This window comes from Symphalangus syndactylus, chromosome 10, assembly GCF_028878055.3.
Source record: "Symphalangus syndactylus isolate Jambi chromosome 10, NHGRI_mSymSyn1-v2.1_pri, whole genome shotgun sequence".
NCBI lineage: Eukaryota > Metazoa > Chordata > Mammalia > Primates > Hylobatidae > Symphalangus > Symphalangus syndactylus.
The window spans coordinates 132334880-132347067 of record NC_072432.2 but is presented as its reverse complement, the minus strand read 5'-3'; the positions used below and the strand labels follow the sequence as shown (position 1 = coordinate 132347067).

The following is a 12188-nucleotide window of genomic DNA, read 5'->3' as shown; positions in this document are numbered from 1 at the left end:
AGTATATATCACCAGTAGACATGCCTTTGAAATAAATGTGTCAGAAGAGATTCTTCAGAGAGAATGAAAATCACAAAGGTCAGCAAATGTTATTTACATAAAAAGAATAGTATTAGAGAAGGAATTAAGTGAAAGTAAACTAAAAATTTTTATTTTTCTTATTCTTAATTGATGTTACAGATAATTGTTTGCTGAGATGGGTTCACTATTAAATTCTACCAAACACTTAAGGGAGAAATTATACCAATTTTCTATAATCTCTTACAATCTCTTTCAGAAGACAGAAGCAGAGGGGATGCTTCCTCACGCATTCTATCAGGCCATCCTTACCCTAATATCAAAACCAGAGAAAAATATTACAAGAAATGGAAACTACAGAAAAATGTCTGTAGATGCAAAGATGCAAAAAACTCTCACTATACATTAGTAAATCAAATTCAACAATGCATAAAAAGAATTATATACCACAACCAAGATTTATCGCAGGCACGTAACTGGTTCAACATTAGAAAATTAGCTGATGTACTTCATCTCACATCAATAAGCTAAATAAGAAAAATCACATTATCATATCAATAAATACAGAAAAAGCATTTAACATTAAAAAGCCGACACTCGGGCGGGGCATGGTGGCTCATGCCTGAAATCCCAGCACTTTGGGAGGCCAAGACGGGCAGATCACGAGGTCAGGAGATCGAGACCATCCAGGCTAACACGATGAAACCCTGTCTCTACCAAAAATACAAAAAAATTAGCCGGGCATGGTGGCAGGCGCCTGTAGCCCCACCTACTCGGGAGGCCGAGGCACGAGAATGGCGTGAACCTGGGAGGCGGAGCTTGCAGTGAGCCGAGATTGTGCCACTGCACTCCAGCCCGGGCAACACAGTGAGACTCCATCTCAAAAAAAAAAAAAAGCCAACACTCATTTGTGATTTAAAAGTAAACTAACAGCAAACTAGGAATAGAGGGAAATTTTTTCATCTAACAAAATATCAAACAAAAAAACCTACAGCTGACATCATACCTAATGGTGAGATATTAGACACTTTCCCACTAAGATAAGGAGCAATGCAAGGACGTCTCCTCTCACCACTCCTATTTCAATATCATACAGGAAGTTCTAACTAATACAATAGAATAAGAAAAAAAGGTATACTGATTGGGAAGGAAGAAATAAAACTGTCTTTGTTCATATATGACATAAACATCAATTTAGAAAATCTAAAAAGAATTGAAGAACTCTTGGAACTAACAAGTGATTGTAGCATGGTTGCAATATACAAGATTAATGCACAAAAGCCAATAATTTTCCTATACACCAGCAATGAACAAATGAAACTTGAAATTAAAGACATAATACTATTTGCATTAGCCCCCCCAAAAAATGAAGTACTTGGTATAAATCTAACAAAATATATATAAGATCAATATGAGAAAAACTACAAAACACTGATGAAGGAAATAAAAAAGGACTAAATAAATGAAAATGCATTACATGTGCATGGATAGAAAGACTCAATATTGTCAAGATAATCAGTTCTTACTAACTTGATCTATAGATGGAACACAATCCCCGTTAAAATCCCAGCAAGGTGTTTTGTGGAAATCAACAAACTGATTCTAAAGTTTCTATGGAGGCACAAAAGATCAAGAATAGTCAAGTTACCATTGAAAGAAAAAGAATAACGTCACAAGACTAACACTACCCAACTTCAACATACTGTAAGTCTGTAGTAATCAAGACAATATGATATAGGAGAAAGAATAATCAAATGGATCAATGAAATAGAATAAGGAGCCCAGAAACTGACAAACATAAATCTAATCAACTGATCTCTGACAAAGGAGCAAAAGCAATATAGTAGAGAAAAGAAAGACTTCAACAATTGGTACTAGCTAGACATCAAAATGCAGGAAAAAAAAAGAATCTAGACACAAACTTATCACCCTTCAAAAAGTTAATCCAGAATGGGTCATAGGCCTAAATGTAAAATGCAAAGCTAAAAAACTCCTAGAAGATAACTCAGAAAAAAAAAAACCTGGATGACCTTGGGTATTGCATAGACTTTTTAGATACAATACCGAAGGCACAATCTATGAAAGAAATAATTAAGAAGCTGGGCCTCATAAAATTAAAACATTCTCTGTGAAAAGCACTGTCAAGAGAATAGAAAGATAAGCCACAGAATGGAAGAAAATATTTGCAAAAGACACATCGAATATGTGACTGTTATTCAAAATATGAAGAGAAGACTTAAAACTCAACAAGAAAACAAATAACTTGATTTAAAAATGGGCAAAAGACTTTAAAAGGCCCCTCACCAAAAAAATATATAGATGGAAAATAAGTATATGAAATATGCCTCACACATGTCATCAGTAAAATGCAAATTAAAACAGCAATGAAATACCACTACACACCTATTGGAATGGCCAAAATCCAAAACACTGACAACAAAAAATGTTGGCTTGGATGTGGAGCAACAGGGACTCTCATTCACTGCTGGTGGGAATGCAAACTGGTACAGCCACTTTTGAAGATGTTTTGTCAGTTTCTAACAAAACTAAGCATACTCTTACGATATGATACAGCAACCACAATCCTTGGTATTTACTCAAAATAGGTGAAAATTTATGTCCACACAAAAACCCGCAGAAGGATGTTTATAGCAGCTTTATTTGTGATTACCAAACTTGGAAGCAACCAAGGTGTCCTTCAGTAGATGAGTGGATAAATAACTATGGTACATTCAGACAATGGAATATTATTTAGCACTAAAAAGAAATAAGCTATCAAGCCATAGAAAAACATGGAGAAATATTAAATGCATATTACTAAGTGAAAGAAACCAATCTGAAAAGGCTACATACTATATGATTCCAATAAAATGACATTCTGGAAAAGAAAAACCTAGGAAAACAGTAATAAGATCAGTGGTTGCCAAGGATTAGTGGAGAGAGAAGGATGAACTGATGGAGCACAGAGAATTTTTAGAGTAATGAAAATACTCTCTGTATATCATAATGATGTATGTATATCATTACACATTTGTCAAAACCCATAGAATGTGAGACACTAACAGTGAATCCTAATGTAAACCGGACTTTGGGTGATAATGATATGTCCTTGTAGGTCATCATTTATAACAAACAGACCACTCTGGTGTGTGATGTTAAAATTGGGAAAGATTGTGCCTCTGTAAGATGAGTGGATATATGGAAAATCTCTGTACTTTCTACTTTCCAAAGTTTCTGTGAACCTGAAGCTCCTCTAAAAAATAAAGTCTATTTTTAAAAGTAGATAAATAAAACAATAGATTTTTATGATCCCTGTATATTCACAGACACAGGAATTACAGCATAATTATCTTTCCTTTGAGAACCAGGTTAATGTATTTATCAGAAAATTTAACACCCTCTGAAAAGTACCCAATTATAACAATATATATTTAGGTCATTAGCAATTTAATTCTACTCAAAATATCTTCTGTAACTAATTATGGCTGCTGAATTTAAAGACTTAATTCAGCTCTCAACTGAAGCTAGATGCAACACAGTCTGGCACATGGTAGTGACCCAAAAAATGTCAGTAAATTAATGAGTGATGCAAAAAAGTGTCCAAGAAATGTGATTCAGGGAAACATGTGGTTACTTACTCCATGTCCAGAACACTGTTGTGAACAAAGATGTGCTGAAGCCTTAATTATCCTTGATTCTACACATTCACGATTTACACAAACCTAAAGAAAAACACATACAAAAAAAGTTCCCATGTCAGAGGGGTACAGTCATCATAACATTACAGTAAATAATTTTATAATATAAAAGCATAGCCATTCAATGATACAAATTTTCCTCTAAGTACTGCTTTTGCTGCATTCCAGAAGGGTGTTTTTTTTTTTTTTTTTTGCAAGAAAAGACATTTGTGATTTATTTGCATTTTAAATTGATATTATTATTACTATGTTTCTTCATGTAGTTCTAAAGCAGAATAATTTAAAAAATAACAAAAAGGCCAGTGTTTAAATAATTAGAGAGTTTTAGCAAACATCTAAATAAGGATATTATATTGTCTGCTTAGGCTGACATCACAAAGTACCATAGCTTAAGTGGCTTCAACAACAGTGATTTATTTTCTAACAGTTCTAGAGGCTGGAAGTCCAAGATCAAGGTGTCTGCAGGGTTGGTTTCTCCTGAAGCCTCTCTTCTAGACTTGCCTTCTCCCTATGTCCTCACATGGCCTTTCCTCTACATGCACAAGCCCCTGGTGTCTCTTTGTGTATCCAAATCTGTTTTTTATAAGGATGCAAGTCAGATTGGAACAAGGCCGCGGTTTCATTTAACATTAACTACTTCTTCTTTTTTTAATTTTTATTTCAATAGATTTTGGGGAACATGTGGTGTTTGGTTACATGAATAAGATTTTTAGTAGTGATTTCTGAGATTTTGGTGCAGCCATCATCCTAGCAGTGCACACTGTACCCAATGTGTAGCCTTTCATTCCTTACCCCCTCCCACCCTTCCCCCCAAGTCCCCAAAGTCTATTGTATCATTCTCGTGCCTTTGTGCTTCAGAGATTAGCTCCCACTTGTGAGTGAGAACATATGATATTACGTTTTCCATGCCTGAGTTACTTCACTTACAATAATGGACTCCAACTCCATCCAGGTTGCTGTAAATGTCATTATTTTGTTCCTTTTTAAGGTTGAGTAGGATTCCATGGTATTTATATACCACATTTTCTTAGCCACTGTGGGTTGTCTGTTTACTCTGCTGATTATATTTTTGCTATGCAGAAGCTTTTTAGTTTAATTAAGTCCCATCTATTTATCTTTGTTTTTATTGCATTTGCTTTTGGGTTCTTGTTCATGAACTCTTTACCTAAGACAATATCTAGAAGGGTTTTTCTGATGTTATCTTCTAGGATTTTTATAGATTCAGGTGTTATATTTAAGTCTTTGACACATCTTTTTATTATTATTATACTTTAAGTTTTAGGGTACATGTGCACAACGTGCAGGTTTGTTACATATGTATACATGTGCCATGTTGGTGTGCTGCACCCATTAACTCATCATTTAACATTAGGTATATCTCCTAATGCTATCCCTCCCCACTCCCCACAACAGGCCCCGGTGTGTGATGTTCCCCTTCCTGGTCTTTGACACATCTTGAGTTGATGTTTGTATAAGGTGAGAGATGAGGATCTGGTTTCATTTTTCTACATGTGGCTTGCCAGTCATCCCACCACCGTTTGTTGAATAGGGTGTCCTTTCCCCACTTTATGTTTTTGTTTGCTTTGTCAAAGATCAGTTGACTGTAAGTACTTGGCTTTATTTCTGGGAGCTCTATTCTGTTCCATTGGTCTATGTGTCTATTTTTATAGTGGTACCATGCTGTTCTGGTGATTGTAGCCTGGTAGCATAGTTTGAAGTCAGGTAATGTGATGCTTCCAAATTTGTTTTTTGGGTTTTCTTATTTTGTTTTGTTTTTTGGTTTTTTTTTGCTTAGTCTTGCTTTGCCCATGCAGCTCTTTTTTGGTTCCATATGAATTTTAGGATTGTTTTTTCCAGTTCTCTGAAGAATGATGATGGTATTTTGATGGGAATTATATTGAATTTATATATTGCTTTTAACAGTATGGTCATTTCCACAATATTGATTCTACCCATCCATGAACATGGTATGTGTTTTCATTTGTTTGTGTCATCTATAATTTCTTTCAGCAATGTTTCACAGTTTTCCTTTGTTAGGTATATTCCTAAGTATATTGGGGGGTTTTGTTGCACCTACTGTAAAAGGGGTTGATTCTTGATTTGATTCTCAGCTTGGTCACTGTTGGTGTATAGCAGTGCTACTGATTTGTGTACATTACTTTTGTATCCTGAAACTTTACTGAATTCATTTATCAAATCTCGGAGCTTTTTAGATGAGTCTTTAGGGTTTCCAAGGTATATGATCATATCATTGGCAAGCAGTGACAGTTTGACTTCCTCATCATCAATTTGAATACTCTTTCTTTCTTTCTTTCTCTTGTTTGATTGCTCTGGCTAGGACCTCCAGTACTATGTTGAATAGAAGTGATGAAAATGCACATCCTTATCTTCTTCCTGTTCTCAGGGAAAATGCTTTCAACTTTTCCCTATTCAGTACAATGTTGTCTGTGGCTTTGTCATATATGGCCTTTATTACCTTAAGATATGTCCCTTCTGTGCCAATTTTTCTGAGGGTTTTAATCATAAAGGGATGTTGGATTTTGTCAAATGCTTTTTCTGTGTCTATTGAAATGATCATATGATTCTTGTTTTAAATTCTGCTTATGTGTTGTATTACACTTATTTACTTGTATATGCTAAACTTGCATCTCTGGTATGATACCAATTTGATCATGGTGGAATATCTTTTTGATATGCTGTTGTATTCAGTTAGCTAGTATTTAGTTGAGAAAATTTGCATTTTTGTTTACCAGAGATATTGGTCTGTAGTTTTCCTTTTTTGTTCTTTCCTGTCCTGGTTTTGATATTAGGGTGATATTGGTTCCATGGAACAATTTAGGAAAAATTCCCTCTTTCTCTATCTTTTGAAATATTTTCAGTAGGATTGGTACCAGTTCTTTTATTAATCTCTGACAGAATTCCAGTATGAATCCATCCAATTCTGGACTTTTTTTCCGTTGGTAATGGTTTTTATTACCATTTCAATCTCGCTGCTTGTTATTAGTCTGTTCAGAGTTTCTATTTCTTCCTGATTTTATTTAGGAGGGTTGTATATTTCCAGGAATTTATTTATCTCCCCTAGGTTACCTATTTTGTGTTCATAAAGGTGTTAATAGTAGCCTTCAATGATCTTTTGTGTTTCTATGCTATAGCTTGTAATATCTCCCATTTCATTTCTAACTGAGCTTATTTAGACCTTTCTCTTCTTTTCTTGGTAAATATCACTAATGGTCTATCCGTTTTGTTTATCTTTTCAAAGAACCAGCTTTTGTTTCATCTATTTTTCCTTTGATTGTTTCCATTTTATTTACTTCTGCTCTGATCTTTGTTACTTATTTTCTTCTGCTGGATATGGGTTTGGTTTGTTCCTGCTTCTCTAGTTCCTTGAGGTATGACTGTTACGGTTTGGCTGTGTTTCCAGCCAAATTTCATTCTGAATTCTCACATATTGTGAGAGGGAACCAGTGGGAGGTAATTGAATCATGGAGGCAGGTCTTTCCTGTGTTGTTCTTGTGATAGGGAATAAATCTCATGAGATCTGATGGTTTTCTAAAAGGGGGATTCACTGCACAAGCTCTCTTCTCTTGTCTGCTAATATGTACCTTTCACTTTCCACCATGATTTTGAGGCTTTCCCAGCCATGTGGAACTGTAAGTCCATTAAACTTCTTTCTTTTGTAAATTGCCCAGTCTCAAGTATGTCTTTATCAGCAGCATGAATAAAACTAATACAGTAAATTGGTACCAGTAGAGTGGGGTGCTGCTGAAAAGAAACCCAAAAATGTGAAAGTGACTGAGGAACTGGGTAACAGGCAGAGGTTGGAACAGTTTGGAGGGCCCAGAAGAAAACAGGAACATGTGGGAAAGCTTGGAACATCCTAGAGACTTGTCAAATGGTTTGGACCAAAATGCTGATAATGATATGAACAATACAATCCAGGCTGAGGTGGTCTCAGATGGAGATCAGGAACTTGTTGGGAACTAGAGCAAATGTGGCTCTTATTATGTTTTAGCAGAGGCTGGCAGCATTTTGTCCCTGCCCTAGAGATTTGTGGAATTTTTGAACTAGAGAGAGATGATTTAGAGTATCTGGTGGAAGAAATTTCTAAGCAGAAAAGCATTCAAGAGGTGACTTGGGTGCTATTAAAGGAATTCAGTTTTAAAAGGGAAACAGATCACAAAAGTTTGGAAAATTTACAGCCTGATAGCACAATAGAAAAGAAAATCCTATTTTCTGAAGAGAAATTCAAGCCAGCTACAGAAACTTACATGAGTAATGGGGACCCAAATGTTAATCACTGAGACAATGGGGAAATTGTCTCCAGGGCATGTCAGAGGACTTGGTGGCAGCCTCTGCAGTCATAGGCCTGGAGGTTTAGGAGGGAAAAAATGACTTTGTGGGCCAGGGCCAGGGCCAAGGTCCCTCTGCTGTGTGCAGTCTAGGGACTTGGTGCCCTGCATCCAGCCACTCAAGCTGTGACTGAAAGGGACCAAGGTATAGCTCAGCCTGTGGCTTCAGAGGGTGGAAGCCCAAGCCTTGGCAGCTTCCATGTGGTGTTGAGGCTGTGGATGCACAGAAGCCAAGAATCAAGATTTGGGAACCTCTGCCTAGATTTCAAAGGATGTATGAGTGTCCAGGCAGAAGTTTGCTGCAGGAGCAGGGCCCTCATGGAGAACCTCTGCTAGAGCAGTGTGGAAGGGAAATGTGAGGTTGAAGCCCCCACACAGAGACCCTACTGGGGCACTGCCTAGCGTAGTTGTGAGAAGAGGGCCACCATCCTCCAGACCCCAGAATGGTAGATCCACCTACAGCTTACACTGTTTCCCTGGAAAAGCTGCAGACATTCAGTGCCAGCCTGTGAAAGCAGCCAGGAGGCAATACCCTGCAAAGCCACAGGGGCAGAGCTGTTCAAGACTGTGGGACCTCACCTCTTGCATCAGCATGACCTGGATGTGAGACACAGAGCCAAAGGAGATCATTTTGGAGCTTTAGATTTCACTGCCCCGCTGGATTTTAGACTTGCATGGGACCTGTAGCCCCTTTATTTTGGCCAATTTCTCCCATTTGGAATGGCTGCATTTATCAATGCCTATACCCCTATTGTATCTAGGAAGTAACTAACTTGCTTCTGATTTTATAGGCTCATAGGTGGAAGGGACTTGCCTTGTCTTGGATAAGACTTTGGATTATAGACTTTTGAGTTTATATTGAAATGAGTTAAGACTTTGGGGGACTGTAAGGACGGCATGATTGGTTTTGAAATGTGAGGACATGAGATTTGGTCTGAGTGATATGGTTAGGCTGTGTCCCCACCCAAATCTCATCTTGAATTCCCATGTGTTGGAAGGTAATTGAATCATGAGGGCAGATCTCTCCTGTGCTGTTCTCATGACAGTGAATAAGTCTCACAAGATATGATGGTTTTACAAAGGGGAGTTTCCTTGCACAAGCTCTCTTCTCCTGTCTGCCTCCATGTGAAACATGCCTTTCACCTTCTGCCATGATTGTGAGGCCTCCCCAGCCACGTGGAATTTTAAGTTCATTAAGCCTCTTTCTTTTGTAAATTGCCCAGTCTCAGGTATGTCTTTATTAGCAACATGAAAGCAGACTAATACAATGACAATGACCTTAGGTTGTCTATTTTTGCCCTTTCAGACTTTTCAATGTAGGCATTTAATGCTATAAACTTTCCTTTTAGCACTGCTTTTGCTGTATCCCAGAGGATTGGATGGGTTGTGTCACTATTATCATTCAGTTCCAAGAAGTTTTTAGTTTCCATTGATTTCACTGTTTACCAAAAGATCATTCAGGAGCAGACTACTTAATTTCCATGTATTTGGATGGTTTTGAGGGTTTCTTTTGGAGTTATTTCCAATTTTATTCTGCTGTGGTCTGAGAGAGTACTTGATATGATTTCAATTTTCTTAAGTTTATTGAGGCTTATTTTATGGTCTATTATATTGTCAGTCTTGGAATATGTTCCATGTGCTGATGAATAGAAATATATATTCTGCATTTTGGGGCAGAATGTTCTGTAAATATCTGTTAAGTCTATTTGTTCTAGGGTATAGTTTAAGTACCGTGTTTCTTTGTTGACTTTCTGTCTTGATGACCTGTCCAGTGCTGTCATGAAGTATTGAAATCCCCCACTATTATTGTGTTGCCATCTATCTCATTTCTTAGGTCTATCAAGAATTGTTTTATAATTTGGGAGCTCTAGTGTTAGGTGTATATGTATTTAGAATTGTGATTTTTTTCCTGTTGGACTAGTCCTTTTATCATTATGTAATGCCCCTCTTTGTCTTTTTTAAGAGTTTTTGCTTTAAAATCTGTTTTGTCTAATATAAGAATAAGTACTCCTGCTCACTTTACATGTCCATTTGCATGGAATATCTTTTTCCACCCCTTTACCTTAAGTTTATGTGAATCCTTATGTGTTAGGTGAGTCTTTTAAAGACAGCAGATACCTGTTTGGTGAATTATTATCCATTCTGCCATTCTGAATCTTGTAAGTGAAGAATTTAGGCCATTTATTCTCAATGTTAGTATTGAGATGTGAGGTACTATTCTATTTATCATGCTGGTTGTTGCCTGAATATCTTGATTATTTTTTCATTGTGTTATTGTTTTAGAGACCCTCTGAAATTTATGCTTTAAGGAGGTTCTATTTTGGTGTATTCCAAGGTTTTGTTTCAAGATTTAGAACTCCTTTTAGCAGTTTTTGTAGTGCTGGCTTGGTAGTAGCAAATTTTCTCAGCTTTTGTTAGTCTGAAAAAGACTTTATCTTTCCCTCATTTATGAAGCTTAGTTTCACTGCACACAAAATTCCTAGCTGATAATTGTTTTGTTTAAAGAGACTAAAGATAGGATCTCCATCCCTTGTAGCTTGTAGAGTTTCTGCTGAGAGATCTGCTGTTAATCTGATAGGTTTTCCTTTATACATTACCTGGTGCTTTTGCCTCACAGCTCTTAAGATTCTTTCCTTCATCTTTACTTTAGATAACCTGATGACCATGTGCCTAGATGATGATCTTCTTGTGATAAATTTTCCAGGTGTTCTTCGAAGTTCTTGTATTTGGAAGTCAAGATCTCTAGCAAGGCCAGGGAAGTTTTCCTTGATTATTCCCTCAAATAAGCTTTCCAAACTTTAGGATTTCTCTTCTTCCTCAGGAATACAAATTATTCTTAGGTTTGGTTATTTAACATAATCCCAAACTTCATGGAGGTTTTGTTCATTTTTTTATTCTTTTTTTTTTTGTCTGTGTCAGATTGGGTTCATTCCAAAGCCTTGTCTTAAAGCTCTTAAATTCTTCTACTTGTTCAATTCCATTGTTGAAACTTTCCAGTATATTTTGCATTTCTCCAAGTGTGTTCTTTTATTTCCAGAAGTTGTGATTTTTTTTTATTATTTATGATATCTATTTCTCTGGAGATTTTTTGTCCATATTCTGTACTTTAAAAAATTTCTTTAGGTAGTTTTTCACCTCTCTGGTGCCTCCTTGAGTAGCTTAATAATCAAATTTCTGAATTCTTTTTCTGGCAGTTCAGAAATTTCTCCTTGGTTTGGATCCATTGCTGGTAAGCTAGTGTGATCTTTTGGTAGTGTTATAGAACCAGTTTTTGTCATATTACCAGAATTGTTTTTCTGGTTCCTTCTCATTTGGGTAGACTATGTTAGAGGAAAGATCTGGGAATCAAGTGCTGCTGTTCAGACTCTTTTGTCCCACAGGATAATCCTTTGATGTTGTGCTCTATCCCTTCCCTTAGGGATGGGGCTTCCTGAGAGCCAGACTGCAGTGATCGTTACTGCTCTTCTGGGTCTAGCCACCCAGTGGAGCTACTGGGCTTTGGGTTGGTACTTGGGAATGTTTGCAAAGAATCCTGTGATGTGGTCCATCTTTAGGTCTCTCAGCCATCGATACTAGCACCTGCTCTGGTGGAAGTAGCAGGGGAGTGAAGTGGATTCTGTGAGAGTCCTTGGTTATAGTCTTGTTTAGTGCACTGGTTTTCTCCAAGGCTGGTTATGCTAGAAATGAAGTTGTTATGTGGACAGACTCAGGACCTCTGGTTAGCCAGAATGTTGTAGGCAGTGGAATTAGCTGTTGTTTTTTCCTTCCTTGGAGAAGGGTCGTTCTGTTATGAATTGCTGTAATGGCTTGAGTTGGCTGGCCTCCCGCCAAGAGATAGCACTTTCAAGAGAGCATCAGCTGTAGTAGTATAGGGGGGATACAAGCTTGCCCTAAGGTCACCCAGGTAAGTATTCAAGTTTTTCAGGTGATGGGTGGGCCCTAGAGCTCCCATGAGTTACTGTCATTTTTGTCTTCGGCTACCAGGGCAGGTAGAGAAAGACCATCAGGTGAGGGCAGAGTTGGGCATGTCTGAGCTCAAACTCTCCTTGGGTAGGGCTTGCTATGGCTGTTGTGGTGGATTGGGGGAGGTGGTTCTCAGGCCAATGGATTTACCTTCCAAGGG

General features: G+C 37.3%; 1 protein-coding gene across 4 annotated transcripts in view; it reads right to left on the bottom strand.

The window, feature by feature from the left end:
* The window catches only part of ADAM32 (ADAM metallopeptidase domain 32), a 175835-nt gene that overhangs the window by 35668 nt on the left and 127979 nt on the right, over positions 1-12188 (bottom strand). For all 4 annotated transcript variants that reach the window (XR_008660572.2, XM_055296031.2, XM_055296032.2 and 1 more), the window contains one exon: positions 3657-3740. Coding sequence is in view for 3 of the 4 variants with exons in the window: in XM_055296031.2 (XP_055152006.2) it covers positions 3657-3740 (84 nt within the window). In the remaining variant the exon portion in view is untranslated. The remainder of the gene's footprint in view (positions 1-3656; positions 3741-12188) is intronic.